We start from the raw sequence: 19224 nt of genomic DNA on the forward strand, positions 1-19224 counted from the left end.
AAAAAAAAAAAAAAGAAGAAAGCTGTACAGCTTGTAACTCTCTTTCTCCAAATCCAAAATAGATTTTCTCAATAAAAAAATTCCCTCTGATCATAAAATGTTTAATTTTCAATTTTTAAACAGTTTATTCGAAAGTAAAACTTTTTAAGAATATTTTTGACAATTACACAATATTTTATTCCACTCCATATTCCCACTTTTATCATTCCAAGCGACCGTTTCAACTACCTTTTCTCAACGTCGTCGAAAAATGATCTACATCCTGCTACTTTTTTATCGAGTTATTCTCAAACTCGAGTTACTTCGAATCCTCTCGTTACACATCTTTCGAAGCACGATCTTTTTTATCTCTTATCTGAAAAACCAGAGGAACGCCACCGAATATAAATTATCTTCGCCCGTTGGCGTTAACAATAGTCAATAAATGCTCGTGGACACACGGCTCGTTACACGGCGCCAACTCAAGGAAGAGGAAGAGGAAGAAGAAGAAGAAGAAGAAGAAGAAGCGCGTCCACGGGGTTTATCTTCGATTAGAAGCCAAGTCTAAACAGTGTTAATAGCACAATGCACTTCCTGTGTTGGTCGCTGCCGGTCGTTCGCAATCAACGCCCTCTTCTTACGTCTTCGAACGTCAAGCCTTCCCTCTCCCTCTTCTTCTCTTTTTCCTCCTCCCTCTGGTACCGCCCTCGAATCGGCCTCCGGCATTAATTACAGTTCCGATCTTAGTCGTCTTACGTGTCTTCCTATCGGTCAACCGGGACGAGTTGTTAATCTTCCGCTCGATTGCTGCTCAATTTTCTCCCTCCCTCTCCTCGACGGGGTTACGTCGTTTCGTTATCGAAGGTACGAACGTTTCACGGTCGGACAAGGCCGATAGATGCTCGTCGTTTATTAAGTTTTTTTTTTTTGCATTCTAGAGAAGGGAATTCGATTCGAAGGATGGAGAAATTGAGATAAAGATTCAGGGATTATAAAAAATATATTCTTGATTTTCGTATTTTATCGGAAATTGGAATTGGGAACGATAATAGCAATTTTTCGAAATTATTTCATTCCTCGTTGCGATCGTTGTTATATCGAGGTTTTAATCGAGCTAAAATATTTAATTAATAGTTCTAACAGTAACGTGGATTTTTTTCTATTTTTCGTAAGCTTCTAGCAGATATACTTCTTTAAAAAAGAATAAGGAAATTAATTCTTATAATATCATCTTCGAGACATGGTGGATTTCGTCCAGAAAGAAATTGGGATCAATGGAGATCTCCTCCATATAGTTCGAAGCTACAACCATACTATGTATACCAACACCTTCTCAATGATTTACAGAAGCGAATCGTCATCGAAATTAAAATATACTTGCTCGACGCTAATCGCATCCTATCGTTCCAATTCCTCCGAAGATCGTCTACGAAGATTTGCATACGAGTGAAACGTTTATCTATAATGAAAATCTTCCACTTCCATTAAACGAATCGTTAAAATCAACCGTACAAGGACGGTTAATTAAGTGCTTGATTTCGCTTTTAATAAGCCACAATGTAAGGCGATTCGTATATGCACGTCGTCCTCCGCTCACGTTCTCCCTCCCTTCTTTCTTTCCTCTTCCTCCTCCTCCTCCTCCTCCTTTTTTTCCCGTCGATGGCCCGCGTGTTTCTTAACCCTGCACTCTCCATTGTGATGGTATCGTTCGATCTTGGGATTTCCAGTCATGTCAACCAACCAGACCAGACAATCTGATAGAACCTTATTGTCTCTCCGCGGTCCACGCTTCGTACGGTTACACGTACGGGCTCGCTTTTTTTTCTTTTTTTTTTTTTTTTTTTTTTTTTNTTTTTTTTTTTTTTTTTTTAGGTCGCAATAAAAGCAGGAGAAGCGTAATCGAGATTTATGACGTGGCCACGGCCACCGCCATGGACCATGGGATGATATTGAACTTTTTGAAGACGCGTACGCCTTCGGTAATTATACGAGGGAAATTAATACGTCAGGGAGGTGGCGATGTTGAATGAGTTGTTTAGTTACGGTTGTTTAACTTCGAACGAAATAAACGAAATCAACCGCGCCGCTTTCTCACGAACTAGAAAAATACACGCTGCAACGAATACAAGTATTGTATTTTTATATCATTCGACAATTCGCTTGATTAAATTCCCTTGAAAATCATTTTAGAAAACGAGTAGAAAAGATGATCTTTTTTATAAAAAAAAAAAAAGAAAAGTTTTTTGTAAATTCATCGAAATATCAAAGATCACTCGAGATGATGATCAAAGCTCCAAGTTTTTGGTTATACTTGTAAAAATATTTTTGATGGTTTTATTTTTGTTACAAACGTATCATTCATGGATACGCGTCTGACAGACCCGTAAAACAAAAGTTCCTCGAATTCTAAGTAACGCTGTTACGAGGCGTAAAGTCTCATTCTGGTTTTACGATGTTTATTCATGTTGTCAACTAGTTTTCTCTCGCAAATCCTGTTTCACTCATTTATGTATTACGCCTCTAATTGCTACTTGTTTATCGATAATACGATACATTTTAACGCTATCAACGTAATCATAAACACGAAACTTTTTCCTTTCCTTTCGTGATTTATCGCCTTCTTAATATATTACGCTCGTTTACTCGTCAAGATTTTTTAAAATTCTTTATGCGATATTCCGCGATTTACCACGCATCGTTCACTCCTTAAGAAGACGTAAAGTCTCAAAAAAATATGCGCTTATAGAATTATTACTACAAGTTTTATCTAGTTTGTCGATTTATATAATTTCAAACAACTTGTGATATAACTTCGTTTCGTAAGAAATATTTTTAAATAACATCGTAAAAAAAAATCTTGTTTTCAAATTCGTGATAAACTTATTCTGTCGAGTTGTAATACAAAGAAGAAGAAGAAGAAAAAAAAAACCAGCGCGGATAACGAATTCAATAAATTTCCACGTTTTTTTTAATCAAGACGAGAAATCTGGACAAAGACAGGGAACATTTGTAAACGTGCCAGATATTTTCGCAGAACTATAAGTTACTTTTCTTACGACGTGCAGCCAAGCAATCACGCTCCCTTGATCCTAAAAGATGCCGTGCTTCGGTCCCAATGATAAGAAAATCTACTGAGCTTTAGTGAAATATTGCATCACTTTTTCACAAGGATGCCAAATTTATGTATGCGTTGGCCAAAAGGCGAATCGATATTCATTTATTCGAACCATAGATTTGGCACGATACTTTCTTTGGAGGATAATTCTTTGTTTTTCTTTTTACAATATTTATATTTTATATATTTTATATATTTATATATTTTATTCGCAAGATAACGTTTTCTAAGAAAATTTTCCAAGTTTGGACCACCATCACCACCATCATCATCGATGACTCGTACGAAAAAAGAAAAGAAGAAAAAGAAAAAAACAATCGTCACGCGCAATCTTCAGACACGATCTTTTTGTCCCGACCAATTCATTTTTCTCGCTCGACTGACCGATCCGAGAACCGATTAAGATTCCATCCGTAGAAGAGGCAAGGTCACGAGAAGAAGGAAAGAGAAGAAGAGGGAGGAAAGGAGAAGAAGAGCTAAATTGTGAAAAAAAGGGAAGGGCGAGCATCTCTCCGGAAGAGAGAATCCCTCTCGACGCGCGGCCAATCTTGGACGACACGCGTCCTGGAAAACGATGGAAATCCACGGAGACAACGGTCGATCCGTTCGGTGAATGGCGCGAGCAAAGATCCTCCTGCGGCGCGCTTGCGCGTGCACACGCGGTTGGGCCACGCGGTCTCCGTTTTGCTCGTTTTTCGTGGTCCCTGTCGGGCTTTGCAGGACCTGTGCGCGAGGGACTGGTCCGCGATCTACCGTAACCGCATTCCTCCTTACCTCACCTTGCCTCTCGCTCATCTCCTCCTCGCCTCCCCTCAGCCGCTTCAGGTGACTCCATCCTCCTCCCTCTCTCTCTCTCCACCCTCCTTCCTTCCTTCTCTTCTCGCCGTTCGACTCGCCCCTTTCCCCTCCTTTCCCCTCTGTCTCTCTCTCTCTCTCTCTCTCGCTCCTCTTCCCCTTCTTTTTCACCAAACCACTTTTCTCGTCGCTTTTATCCACCCGTTCGTGATCTTAACTCTTTCCCTCTTCATCGACCTACCTTCTTTCTCTTCCACGCTGCTTCTCTCCCTCGCTCTTTTTTCTCTTTTCAACGAAGATCGCGGACAAAAGGAGTTGGAGTTCCGAAACGTAGATGCACCTCGAGTGGAACAGGGGACCCACACCGAGGGCTCTTGTTTTACCCGCAATTACACGCAGTCCTGAAGCCGCACCGTTCGCCGTTTACGAGAACTTGGGACTCGTGCAATGTCCATCGAGGGCCGCGTGTACTCGCGCGTCTTGCCCCTGCCATCCGTCACTGTTTCGCATCACGGATGGACGCGTGTCGCGAGCCTTCGTGCCTTCTCTCCGTGTCGTCCACGTTCCACGTGGAACAATTAGGCTCTCCTTAACGGTTTCACGTGAACGTAGGAACGTACGGTTACGAGGGAGAGGGAGTTTTATTTTGAATGGGATTTAGAAGGTGGAGTTTGAGATTGAGCATGAAATTATCGTAGGATTAGAAATGGGTTAAAGATGCTCGTGAATCTTTATTAATTGTTCTCGCTATTTCTCGAATAATTAATGATAAGTGGAATAATATAAAAATAAGTGTTCTTGAATTATGTCAACGATGATAACGAGGAAAATGGATATTCGGATAAGTGGAGTTTTATCGTACGTGGATGCTCGATTAAGACCTCTTTCGCGTAACAGTAAAGTATCGATGTATTTATAGGACGGATGTCGATACGTTCAAACTGCGAACAGGTAACTTACGATGTATCAAAATTGTATCAATTATCCGTTAAAGTGTTACGTCTGAATTATAGTCGTTATACTCGTAATTCTCATAAAAATACACGTCACGCGTCGAGAAACACGAAACGAGATGAAAAACGTCGAGATATATGTGAAAGGAAACACGTAGTAAAAATGCAAAGCAAGGATAATTTAAAGAAAGTTTTCGCCCTTCCTCGGCAAAAAAAACTCTTCGATCGTCGTTCGTTTCATTCACCAAAGTATTGGCGAAAAGTGAAAGCGTTAAAGAATCGAACGAAACGCAAGGTATATAGTTATTACGCAGCCCGTATATAACTCTCGAATTATCGCCTTCGGAACGAGGTGAAAATTTACGCGATTCCATTTGCAAAATACACCGATTAATCTTGGGAAGAATATGGAACCCGGTTTCCGAGATTCTCGAAGGAATTCATCGATCCTCGAAAATTATTCGCACGGATTGATTTGTTACACTTGTTACCGACGACCGATAATATCGGCTAATTGGGGGTGTTCGATCGGTTCCGACTCTGTGATTAACCGGCCCATTTAGAAGCCACCACCCGCGGAATACATGCAAATTTCGGATCGTTTACCAACTCGTCGACCACTTCGTAGGCAGGAACGGGTTCGCGGGAATGGGTTTACACGGAATGGCTCGAGCCATTTTATATAGAGCCATTTTAACGAGACACGGTGGAAATCTTTTAAACGATCCCTTTGACGAATTTATGACTTGAAATAACAGGTGGCCGGCGAGGGGTCTCAGTCGCGCATCACCTTCCTTTCATCGTTGCTCAGTGTAAACATCGGTTTTATGCGACGATCAACGCGTCACATGATCGCAACTTTCGTATAATATATTCGAGTTTTAGCGTAAGAGAGCGCGTGTACCGGTCGTTTGGCTCGCATCGGGCAGAGATTGGAGGCGGTGTGATGTATAAAGTTAGGGAGCTGAATATTCATTCGTTCGGAGAATTTTGTTTCTCGAGTCGTTCGATCCTTCTCTCCTTTAAACAACAATTTTAACGATCGTCTAATGGAAATGTTACGTTTATTAAGAAAAAAATTCTGTTAAGAGGGATTAAGAGAGATTGATGCCTCCCTTCTTCGATGTTAAATATTTTCGATCCTAGTTCATTCCTTTTTTGGTAAAGTAAACAGTCCGCAAGAAAATTTATATACGCCATATTTAAATCGATATAACGCACGATCTGATCCATATTTTCTCATTTCCAGGTTCTACCTATAATCTAAATCAAAAATCGTGCAAGTTCATCGCGTTATCATCCGTTTCGATCGACCACGTATCGTTTCAATGTCCACGCGTTTCTGTCAACGCGATCGACCGCTTTTCCATCCTCGACAAACCGTCGATAAAATCTCTCCGTTTCGCGCGTCAACGACACAGATCCAGCTACTCGTTCCACGCCAACCGAGTCGACCTACGTTTCCACCGATTGAGATCGTTCGACTCGACGGGTTCGTAAGATCGATGGAGAGGAGAGAGAGAGAGAGAGAGAGAGAGAGAGAGGAAGAGAGAGAGGAAGAGAATCGATACGGTATGCCGGTTGGGACTGGTAAATTTCTACGTTCACGTAGCCGGCAAGCAACCACGAATTACACGCCTTCTGATATCTTGGTTTGAGCTGAAGGCGGGCGAAGCAACCGGTGAACCGGCTGTCGGCCTCTGTGAAGGTCCGCGCGAGCGGCCCTTCGGGCCACTTTGCATAGCCGAGCCTCATCGGACCTCCCACAGCCCGACCGGCTCTTCACCATCGGAAATCTGCCTTTCTACTCCTCCTCCGCCTTCTTATTCCTCCCTCCTCGATCCCCGCCTTTCGTTTCTTCAGTATTTTGGTCATCTTTTTCTTTTTTCTCTCTGCTCATTTTTTCCCTTTCTTACGTACGTATTTCCTCTTGCCACGGAATTTTGATGTTTTTATCTTTTCGTATTTAGTTATCGGATTAGATTTCAATTAGACTTGCAATTTTGGATTTTCATCGATTAGTTTTATCATGGAGTTTTTCCAATTTTTGTGTTTTTATCCTCAATTGGATAAGATTATTCGATTCGTTCTCTTCGTTCGATCTCTCCTCCTTGAATCTTCGTTCGAAACCTCCACGACAATTGTAAAAGGAGATATACGTACAATCTTTGGCAAAATCTTTTTTTTTTTTCATTCCGTTTTCTCTTAATAACAATATCGATTTCGATTACACACTGTACGATCGTACGTCCGTTCGGAATGATTGGATCGATTCGATTGGAAGGAAGGATTGCGTCAAACGTTCAATTGGACGCCTATTATTCAACTGTAAACCCGTGGCTACCAGCGAAATCGTGGCGCAACTATCACCGCCAGATATATATCTACCCGTATATCCAGTCATATTTCTATCCTCATGACCGAGCAACCTGTGCGGCCGACCTTGACTCGTAACTCGCTCTCTTCTCGCGTCTGTAAAAACTACCATCGTCCAACCCTTCTTTACCCAACACCCGTCACGCATTTAATGCCGCTCCCCGTACATTTATCCGGCCTAGCGAGCGTCTAGTCTCCATCTACACCCCCTTTGACACCACCAATATTGAATCGTTGAACGATTAAACGAGACGGTTTATCCAATGTATCAAGTTAGTTCTCTTATTCGTCTTATATCGAAACCAGATGTTCGATTTATTCCATGAAATCTTATTAAAATTCCGATCGTTGAATTTCGAAAATTGTGAGTCAATAAATATATATATATATTTAAAACAATTTTAATCCACGCGTTGAGATTTGTTCATCGTCCAAAATATTAAATTACTCGAGGAGAATCCAATTTAATTAATAAATATCATAATAAAAGCAACGATGCACTTTTTCTATAATCGATCGCACATTTAATCGACGTCTTCTCCAAAAATTCTCAAAAAAAATCTCAGAAAGTTATCTCTATTCGTCAATACTTTCTCTCAACCCGTACATCTTCGTTAACCCAATTCAAGAGGAGTATCCCGCGATGGATATAAAAGGGATATTGGAAATATTGCAAAGTTTTATGGACCGCTACCTATGGAAATACTTGTTCACCGGCTGATTGTATCGAATCTGGACTGGTTCGGTTGTGGACCTTCCCTCCCTCCCCCCCTTCCTCGGTATTCTCCCCCCTTCGAGGCGTACGTGCACGCGTCGCGTTAGCGTTTATCAACCGTGGCACAAATCGCTCGGGGCAATGGCGCGATATTACCACCTTCTGCCGTGACAAACCGTTAAGGGAACTCTTAATTCATTGAAACGCGGCGGAAGCAAGTTACCGGTTGTTCAAGATCCCCCGATAATGGCTAATGAAAACTTGTTCGCCCGCTCCGATCGCACGCCCTGTGCGCATCGCGCTTGCGCCGAATATATCGGATAACTGTATCGTTTATTCGATGCCCGAACACAACATGTGTCTCGTTATACGCGGTTGAAATACGAGATTTAAAAAAAAAGGAGATCGTTGTTACGTGGAGAGGATGATACATAATTCGATCGGTATTGTCAAAATTATCGGGTACATCGAGATTTCTTTCTTCTTTAACATCGAGGTTTTTATTAATCCTCTTGAGAATTAATAATCGTATTTCTCGCGAATGTAGATCACAAGTTACAAATTTAGTCGTTACAAATATCTAAAATATCTTCGTTAAGAGAAAAAAGAAACGTTGCTCCTTTGAACAACAAATGCACTTTGATCGTATATAATTATTTTATACACCAATTACACCAATTTCTTTTGGCACAAAACGATCTTTATTTTATCATTAACGTAATTTAAATATTTTCGAATCGAATTTACCTTGAAAATAATACAAACGCATTATAAATCCATTAGTTGTGAAAATAAGATGATTTTCGCATCGTGAAAACGTATATATATATATATCATACGTCACATCCTCGTGGACAGGAACGAGGCTCGAGCCGAAAATTTCGCGTTCGCCATCGGGTTCATCTGCGAAGCGAAGGGGGTAGAGATTGAATGGCAGAGATTTCCGTGAAAAGAATGGCACGACCCTATCGCGTGGCGTAGCGAACAATGGCCGATTGACCCTTTGGCGTTATTGTGCAAAAACAAAAAACAAGAGCAAGGGGAAGGAGTAAAGAAGGAGGCACGCGTTAATGGGCGAAAATGGTGGAGGGTGGCATGGCGGAGGAACACGCGGCATTGTCACGATCGTACGAATCCGTTCGTCGGGCAAAGAGGTCAGCAATTAGACGAATAACGAGACTAATCGGGACAGAACGGTGTGTTTACGGTGTTCTTGCATTGTTTTATAACAATAATCTCCCACGAACGGGTCGGCCGAGAATGGAAGAGATTGAATCGAGAGAGTGATTCACTTCCGTGAGATTCGAGATTGGTGGACGTCTGGTGCCACTATTCTCTGATCGGTGTTGGAATTAATTGCTGTTGGTAAACGGGTCATAGATTTCCCGTTTTGATTGAGAATCGAATGTGTATGTTATTGGAGAAATTGTTAGAAAAATTGAGAAATATAAGGTATCGTAAAAATATAAGGTTCAAGCTAATTTCGATTTTTCTGTAACAATGAACACTGAATTTTGCGATCAAAATTTGTTCATTAATGATTTGAAAATGGATACAATTTTTTAATAAAATAAAGTTCCTTTCAATATTAAAATTACGTAATCTTCTATCTCTTTATTTCAGATTTAATATAAAATTTCCCTATCGAAAATTATCAACGATCTTTAAATTCAGAATTATACATAATTATACATATTAACGAAGTAATTGAAATTAAAAGTTGATATTAAAAAAATAAATAAATAAATAAAAAACGAATCGAATTATTATTATTACGATCATTCGTGTACGATTAAAAAAAAAAAAAAGTATTCATCATTTATACTTTTCGTAATATAAGCACGACATTATAAAATCTTCGTCCTAGATTTCTTCTTTAAACATCTCGCCTCTCGCGTCTTATAGTAGTATTTTATAGGACGCAAGTGAAAGCAGAGTTCTTACACCGTATTATGTTTCAATTCGGCGACAGTTCTCTCGACGCAGTTTGTTAAAAGTTTTAGCCTCTTAGTTTGAGGTGTGTCACGGCCGAGAGCGCCGGAAACATCGAATTAAACATGGCCCCGGAGGAAATGAAACATGAGATATGTTCTTTTGATTTAATTGTTACGCGCGACGCTGACACGAGTTAAAATTATGGGCCAACATTTGATGCGACACACGTTGTCAAGGTTGTCAATTTACCATTACGCATTAAATATCGTAACGTTACTATTATAATCAAAACAATAATCTTCGCATTAAGTTCGATAAAAATCCATTTTATATTCGAAGAATTGTTTTAATATTCGAAAAGGAATGAAGCTTGAATAAGAATTTAATTCTTATAAAGTTTAACAATCTATATCTCGCCTTATGAATCGTTACCTTGAAAAAAAAAAAAAAGAAAAGAAGAAAATATTTAAAGTATTCGATAAATACAAAGAATATCTTCGATTCGATCTTACTAACCTGTTCTATTACGTAATGCGTTTCAGCGGAATCGGATATTTGCACGTTCGCGACGAGGACGGAACATTTTCACATGGTTAAGAAAGCATCGACGGCGTTGTTCACATCGGACACCAGGCCGAAAGCCTTGAGGGAATTGTACGAGGCTGCCGCTATAGTCGCTGTCAGAAGTTTGGATAGCCTGAGAAGGGATGGCAGCTCCATGGATATGTTCCTGTGCACGCCCGTCCTTGGCAAGAGAAGGCGAGACCAAAGTCTCGACATCGAATCCAGGATCGTAAGTGTAATAATCCTTCTATGGATATTCGTTCGGATTACCTCGAAACATTCCCATTCATATTTACCCATCATCCATTCGTCCCATAATTATTTCTCTCCCCCCTCCCACCGATCGAGAGGATTTAACGAAACGAAATTTATTTGCTGTATAGTCTCGAATAAATTTTTATTAATTCGAGAAGTAATAGCGAGAAAAATTTTCGACAATTTTTTTTCCGTACCCACGAAAAGCTAGTTTTTGAAGTTCAAAAACTATGAAAAATAAAATATCAAATTTTTCGCTTCGACGAGCGAAACGTTTATCACTACAATTAACTGGATATTAAATTTTTCAAGAAAAAAAGGAAACGATAAAAATCTTTTTTTTCTTTTTCCACCATCAATTAATGCCACGAACGCAACTATTCTCGAATCTTTCGTTGGTCAATGGAACGATACACCTGTGCGAACGTAAACCAGAAGGAGGCACGAATGGATTGGATTTAGCCAGGCTGCGTATCTCTGTTAAATTGTAATCCCATTGGTATGGCCAAGCAACGATAGGGCCGTGGTTCAATGGGAGATGTCATGGGAAGTCAGGGAGATATACGTTGAATTCTACACGGTGGTCGGGAGGCCATGAATCGTTCTATAACGATACGTATCGTTCCCTTGCATTATTCTCCGTTCCGTTAATGCATTAGTACGTTAATAACGCACGATCCGATCCGATCCCTTCTCATTTACTCTTATTAGGGGCTATTATCGACGACGTATTTTTCCCGTATTATTTAATTTCGCCCGTTCTTTTAATTAACGTCGTTAAGCGGCAATCGAGGAAAGTTTTGAAAGTAAATTTGATCGTTTGATTGTTTCGTCGAGAAGAATTGGAATGTTGATGATGGAAAGTTTTATGGTACAAAGGTTTGATACGATTTTGCGTATATAGGGTGTCTTATTGGAAATATCTCTTATTTATTTCTCTTTGAATGTTTATTACTTTAAATCGTTAAGTCATTCTTACCACTTTTACTTCGTATCTCATTTTTAAATCGATATAGATTATTTCTAGAAATAGAATGAAATAGATTCGGAGAAACTTAATCTATCCTCGTAATATCCATCAACTCGAAATGAATAAACGAATAATTATATACACACAACGTCGCGCAACACGCGATCGAAATTCATCGGTCAAAGAACCGAAAAGCCAAATTTTTCGTAGAACCCAACCACCTGGCCAATAAAATTAGGCACAGTAACTGTATACAAATCCATCATTATATACACACACACGTACACTCACACATGTATTTCCGTTTCGAAGATGGAGCGTTTGTTCCTTCGTCTCACACCCACCCATCGAGAGGTTGTGCACGGTTATTTCACGAAATGGAATTGGAACTCGTTTCATTGCCCTGTCAAACGGTTAATTCACTCGGTGCCGCGACCCGAGCCATAAATCCGCTCCTCGTATTACAGTTCTCCACCCAGCCACGCACCGCCATTAACAATCGGCCATTATCGAAAGTCGATCAACCCTCGTCGATTTCTCGTGGATTTCCAGAAGTTTCAGAGATCCCCTTCTCTGTTATTATTATTTTCTTTTTCCCCCTTCCCTCTTCTTTTCCCTGTTGCGGCGACCCCGATTTTCGTTGCCCCTCGTCGTGGCAGAAAGGCCCAGTTCCCTGTTGATATTGACAACAACAAGAAGTCAGAAAGGAGACTTCCGGCCTCGATCGAGGGGAGAAGGAAATCAGAGCCGAGTTCTTTGATCGCGGTGACGTTGGAATTCTTGGATTCGAACGTTTCGTCTCAGAGAGTGAAGAAAATGCGAGAGGCTCGACGGAAATCCCTCTTTTCGACTCCCCTTTTCGCCCTTTCGCTATTCCCGATCTTTGATTTATGTTGGATTAGCAACGTTTCGAAGGATAATCGAAATATATTGCGTGGAAGGAAAAATTACTTCGATTTTCCAATCTAAAGTTTATATTCCACGAATGTGTTTGTATAGTTAGTAGCTATTTTCAAAGAATATTTTTTCTTTTCAGTCGTTGAAGTTATATGAAGAATAACTGATGAAAAAAACTGGAATAGGATACGATTTTCATGGAGAACGATGATCGAATCGTTTAAAAATTTGCTCTTCTCTCGAGATGTAACGTAGATCTTCGATCCACTTTAACGTTCATCTCTATTCTCATCAATTCTTGGAAATGGAATCTCAGATTGAGGTTATGTTTATATTCGGCCATCCGGTAAGAAGATCAATTTTAGATGCGGAGGATCTATGAAATATTACAGAATGAGTAAACTTTTAAAAAAATATCAAAACTGGGCTTTCCTCATCACTTATTTATATAATTTAAATAACCCTTTCTATTCATTGATTAATCAAAATTCCCTCTCAATTGAATCTTCGAAATGTAACATTCGAAATAACCAATCACCATTTTTTTTCTCGCGCGTGATCTAGAACAAAACGAAAGGAAATTTTTCGGTGTATCTTCGTCCAATTCCTTTCCTGATACAACCAAATACAGCAGCAGATACGTATACGATAAAAAGATGACCCCTCTGTGTTTCGAATCCGAGGAAATCGGTTATCACACGTTACGTTCTCCCAGATAAACGAAGATTTAATGGCGGGACGTCCTTGAGGAATCCTTGATACTCCGGAGGCAAAGTTCACGAGCTCGTGTGACGACCTCTATTCTAACCTCACTTATCAACCTCCCCGGCTCGTTTCTAGCCACACGCTAAGATTTATCGATGCACACGCGTCCTTCGAGGAAAGGCTGCGCAGCAGGTTGTTCTCTGGCAAGTAGTGACGGCACGAGTCGAAACGATTCCAAATTTCTAACCCTATGTATCGATTGTGTAACGATTAAAAGAAAATTCTTAGAACGAGTATCGATCAATTTTGTCGAGATTTAAGAAGTTTCGATCGAGGCGACTCGAATTTCTCGTTTTATATACAAATACCCGTTGTATGTGAACAAATACGGATTCGAAGTGATTCGAAACCCATCGCTACCGCGATAACCAGGACGTTTTTCTCTCGTTCCTTCGGGCTACCTGTTAATAGAGTGGAATGGATCGAGGAGTGACTCGAGGCTGACGTAGCTGGATCACGTCTAGCTCTTTTCCAGATTGCTTGCGATTTTTCTTTTTTTTTTTTTTTTTAAGAAACGAGCGTGATCGCATAATTCTCGCCTAAAAGTACATTTCATTCGATTCTTATCAACACTGGGATCGCCAAATCGAGTGAATCGTTGAATTAAACTTTGGGTTAAAATTAATATTAATTTCTATTCCAGATAATAATTAAACGTAATTACATCAACAAAGCGATTAATTAACACTAGAATTGTCGGTTAGAAAATTAACTGTAGACTTTGATTTAAAATTAATATCGATTTCTATCTCCATAATACTACGTTTATAACTTACAACGAACAAAACGATTAATTACTAATTAACACTAAAATTGCCAAAGCGAATTGTTAACTGTAGACTCTGATTTAAAATGAATATTCACGTATAATCACACCTAGCCCATCCACCACGAATGGTGGGAAAAATTCGCCAACTCGACGTGTGACAACAGTATCATAGCCTAACCTAATTTTTTCGAAAGCCGATACATCGAAGTTATACAGCATCGAAGAGGGTTGAAATGAGGGTTTCGGTGGTAAGCCGCGGAGCCGGTTCGCGAGGAGGGGAAAAAAATCGGTCGATCCATTTTCACCTGGCTTGAAACGAGCTTCTCTGTTGGCGCATCTCTTAGTCAGTTAGAAAAGGGCCCTGCCTGAAACACAATCCGTTCCGTATCCCGTGCGTGAAAGCCGGTTGGTCACGAGGTGACATCCGACAATGCATGTGCCCACGCGGCTCCCCAGCGCGTAAAACAACGTCGCTCGCTTTTCTTTCGCCGCAGCGTCAAGTTTCCTCCCGAGGAAGGAGGAAAGAGGAGGATGAGATGCGATGACGGCCGACCCCGCTTCTTCCAATAACGCGGGGAAAGAACACGAGATTCGCAAAGTCCTTTGGCCTTTGGAATCGGGTGGGGGTGTTTTTTCGAGTGCTCACGCGTGATTCGTGTCGTTGCAGCCGGCCGCTATCGAGGATCTTCGAAGATGGACGTCCACGGAGGCGCTCGGGGACGTTACAGTGCCGCCCGATTGCATGTCCAGGATCCTGGGAGATACGACGACCGACGACGCCGTCGATCACAAGCTTCCCAGCCCCGAGGAACAGGTCCAAGCCATCGCTCTCAAGTAAGGGAGATCTTCTTTTTTCCCGTTGTTGAAGGGATAAGGGATATCGATGATTCGATGAGATTTCGCCTCTATTTCTTTTATTTTTCTAGATCGAGTTTAACTCTGCAGTTTTTAAAAGTTTCGCTAGAATTATGGAAAATTTAAGATTTGAAGGCAAAATTTAATAGTCGAAGTCATTTGGATAATTTATTGTTCAAAATATAAAGCGGATCAGTTATATTTATAAGCATTTTAATAATTAATTGAGTAATTAACTTTATTCGAGATTTTTAACTAATCTTTTGTTTTAGACAGTTTTTAGGAAACGAGGGAATGGATTTGTTTTGTATCCTTTAAATTTTCAATTTGACTTATGGGAGAATTCTAGGAAATAGATTTGCTTTCAAAGTTTAAATTTTTCTTAATTTCACGAATTCGAATCTTCCATTCCGCGAAGAATAGATTATTTATTTTCTGAGTTTCAATTATTCTTAATTTTAAATTCGATCTCGAATCTTAAATCTTTCCCCTACTTTCGTTGCCGATACTGACGTGCTTCCTCTCGTGGCAGATTCCCGGCGGAAATCGTGGCGGTGGACGTAAGCGGAAGAGGATTCGAGAGAATGTCGACGAGGAGAAGATCTCTGCTGTCCGGTCCGGAGAGCCAAGAGACAGCGGTGAAGAGGCGATCGCGGCCTCGAAGGCCCAGAGGAAAAAGACGAAACACGATCGCTGGCACCGATCAGAAAGAAATTCGACAGGCTATAGGAGGGTGAGTTACGTCTCTGTAACGCGATTTTAAGAATTATTATCAGAATTATTAGCAAACCAAGTATTAACAAACTTGGTGTGTAAAAAATCGATCGAGATTTATAGATTAAAACAATTATAGACGATAATATATATCCTGAATATTTATTTATCTTCGTAACAATACTTTAACAATATCGATGCAATGCTTAGCTTTTTCCTAATTTAAAACTATTCCGTAATAAATGAAGATTTATCGAAGAACGCAAAATCTTTATATATAAAGTAAGATAGATAAAAGTGAAAATAAAAAATTCGAATTTTACTTTACTCGACGGAATCATCGCTTTGAAAGCATCGACAACGATACCTTCGATCCCCCTTATGGAGAGATGAAGAGATTAACCATACGATGTTCAAATAATCGTTTCCTAATTTAAAACTATTCCGTAATAAATGAAGATTTATCGAAGAACCGTTCGCAAAATCTTTATATATAAATAAAAGTGAAAATAAAAAATTTGAATTTTACTTTACTCGACGGAATCATCGCTTTGAAAGCATCGATAACGATACCTTCTATCCTTATGGAGAGATGAAGAGATTAACCATACGATATGATGTTGAAATAATCGTATCGCCCCATTAGTATTTCTAGTTAATTAAAAATCCATCATCCTATCTTTCTTTCTCCCTTTTTCCAGAGAAACGACCGGAGAGGAGGCGGAGGAGACGATATCGAACATGGGATCGAGAGCTCATCGATCAGCGAGCACGGACATATTGGGTTCGTCGAAGAAGGACTCGCCCGCGGAAAAGAAGTCTCACTTCAACACGTTGAAGGCGTGGGGTATGTCCAGATTGAAACTGATCAGCCCGAAATCGAGCCAGCAACAGCAGCAGCAACAACAGCAGCAACAGCAGCAGCAGCAGGAGCAGCAACAGGAGGGGTCGGGGACAGAGAGGTGAGAGCGAAAGGATCAGTCGGCGAGATGATGGAGGAAACGAATATTTACGTAACGAATAAAAAATGGGCAGGCGCAGGAAGGACAAGTCTCACGAAAGGAAGCCGAGCTCGTCGAGCTCGAGCGGGAAGAGCACCTCGAGCATACCTGTATCCGTGCCGAGCGGCGAGAGACAACCGAGCGTGAAATTGCGCGAAAGCGCGGCCCAAAGGAGGGAAAGACGAAAGGGAGGAAGCAGGGACGAGCCGCCTCATTCCAGTTCTGGAAACTGGAGTGCGTCCTCCGAAAGCGGAAGGGCGAGTATCGGAAGCGAGACGACCACCACCACTCACCAGCCGAGGTACGACTCGAGGCTCGACTCTCGCTTTGACAATTTTAACGGCAGGCATTTTCTTTAATTAGAAAGGGAAAGAAGAAAAATATTAAACGAAGAAAAACATAGTTAATAATTATACGACGAAGCAAGAACGAAACAGTTGTTTTTTTTTTACGAATGTTGTTCATTTTAAAACAAGTTTCGTAACGTCTCTTTTTCTTAGAATTTTGAAAATTCAATATTTTGCTATAACATATATAATATATTGCGATTAATTATTTCTCAAGTGTCGTTACACATATTGCTTTCTTTAGATAGATAAATAGTAGGATAAACGAAGATAGGATCAATTATATTTACTCTGTGAAATCCTTAAGAGGAAGCAAGTATCATCGAATCAAATAACATTTCTTTATCACGAAAGTGGTATCGCTTCACGTGTCCTCTTCACGCACGTGCTTAAGTTTTACTATCCGCTTTAACGAAGCGTTTTGTCCCGCAGATCGACGACGACAGCTTCGATCGGAACTTCGTCGACGTCATTGAGCCACGTGAGGCGTTTCAAAGGACGGGACACGTCGACCTCGTCCTCCGTGACTTCGGAGGGCACGCTGACCCCGGACATTATACAGGATATAGCCGTGGTACCGTTCTCGGACGACGGCGAGACATCGTCCGTGTATTCCTGCGACACGGAGGGTTATTACACCTCGTTCCACGTGGACTCCGGGTTGAAAACGCTGAGGGAAGAGGATCCCGTCCCCCAGTGTCCATTGATGAAGTCGAACGACGTCAGCTCCGATCCTACCTCACCCATCATCGAAAACGAGTACGAACTGTTCGGAAGGGGGTCCACGTCGACGACCACCAGCTCCGCGGGCACAGTCTGTACAGCTTTAATGGCGCCACCCCCGCCTGAAAGAAAATCTAGCCTTACCGTTGTTGCTATGGTATGGAGAAAATTCTTGTTTCCGATAAATTGTATACCCTTTAGAAGGCTATCGAGCCGTTTCTTAAACCGATTTCCATTTTCCATATTAACCATAGCCTCGATCGAATCTTCCCCTCTCTATTTTTGTTGGAAAATTGTGAAATTCGGGAAGGGCTAATAAGAGATGTCGATCGACAGGTTCACGGGCCGAATCAAAATGGCGGCGAGTCACCGGACAGCGGCCACAACACCTCGTCATCGCCGGTGGAATCGGCCTCGAGCCCTGCCTGCACGGGAAGATCGTGCTCGGAATTCGAGTACTCCGAGTCGAGCGATCTCGAGGGGTGCGAGAGGATCGAGAGGATCCGTTCGAAGACAGCGATCAACACGAGCCGTATACCGTCCATGTGCGTGATCACCCCTCCCGGCTCGGACGACGAGCAGCAGCACGCGAGGGACACGGAGCAGGGGAGTAAAAAGGGGGAGGGGAGGAAGGGCGATCTTCAAGCGGGCGGATCGGTGCTGATGTCGGCAACGGTCGGCACCTCGAAGATGGAGGTGATCAACGGCCAGGACAAGAACCTGTACGCGACGATCCAGGTGCTGCCCTCGCCCACGAGCGAGAAGGCGGCGACTATCGTTGGCCAGCCGACCAAGATCAGCCCGTTGAGCGGCGTTCTGGGCAAGCTTCGTGGCGTGCTTCCGGGGAGAAAGCACGTGTTGAAGGGCGGCGTGCAGGATCATCATCAGGGGGGAGGAGACTCCGGCGACTATGTAACCATAGCCGACGTGAGAAACAACAACGACAAGCGGCAGGATTCGGCTTCCTGCCCGACGCCCGCCCGTTCCCCCGTCACCTATGCCAACTCGGACATATTCAAGAAGGACGCGGAATACGTGAGCCTGAGCGAATTGCCGAAGAAGCCGGACTCGTCCTTGGAGAGGAAGAGGCAGGGCGCCAGGGTCACGTTGGACTCGGAAGGCAAGGTTGTTTACTCGTCCGACAGCTTGAAGAGGAGGAAGGGGGCGCACACTACGTTTAATCCAGGTGCGTTTCGTTGGAGGCCGATATATCATCGGTGGTGATCCTCTCCGAGCATCGTATCCTCCCTTCTTAGGATATTCCTTTTCGCAATTTGGAGAAAATCGAACGAATCTTCTTCAATCGCGAGATGACTGGTTCCAATGAAAGTCACTTTTATTCGTAATTCGTATTTATAACTCTTCGACGAACATTAATTAATAAAAACATTAAAATTAATATTTTTACGCCGCGCAACGCAATAATATGTAACCATAACGATGATAACGAGCGATAACTTTTTAAATACGAGATTTATGATGAAACTTTTTAATAG

General features: G+C 41.6%; 1 protein-coding gene across 1 annotated transcript in view; it reads left to right on the forward strand.

The window, feature by feature from the left end:
• The window catches only part of LOC122716613 (serine-rich adhesin for platelets), a 110943-nt gene that overhangs the window by 74751 nt on the left and 16968 nt on the right, over positions 1-19224 (forward strand). Inside the window, exons 2-8 of the mRNA XM_043939865.1 lie at positions 10411-10661; positions 14756-14922; positions 15476-15676; positions 16359-16619; positions 16693-16959; positions 17438-17885; positions 18065-18914. Of these exons, the coding sequence (XP_043795800.1) occupies positions 10411-10661; positions 14756-14922; positions 15476-15676; positions 16359-16619; positions 16693-16959; positions 17438-17885; positions 18065-18914 (2445 nt within the window). The remainder of the gene's footprint in view (positions 1-10410; positions 10662-14755; positions 14923-15475; positions 15677-16358; positions 16620-16692; positions 16960-17437; positions 17886-18064; positions 18915-19224) is intronic.

Source organism: Apis laboriosa, unplaced genomic scaffold (assembly GCF_014066325.1).
Source record: "Apis laboriosa isolate Shangri-la unplaced genomic scaffold, ASM1406632v1 scaffold47_cov149, whole genome shotgun sequence".
Lineage (NCBI taxonomy): Eukaryota > Metazoa > Arthropoda > Insecta > Hymenoptera > Apidae > Apis > Apis laboriosa.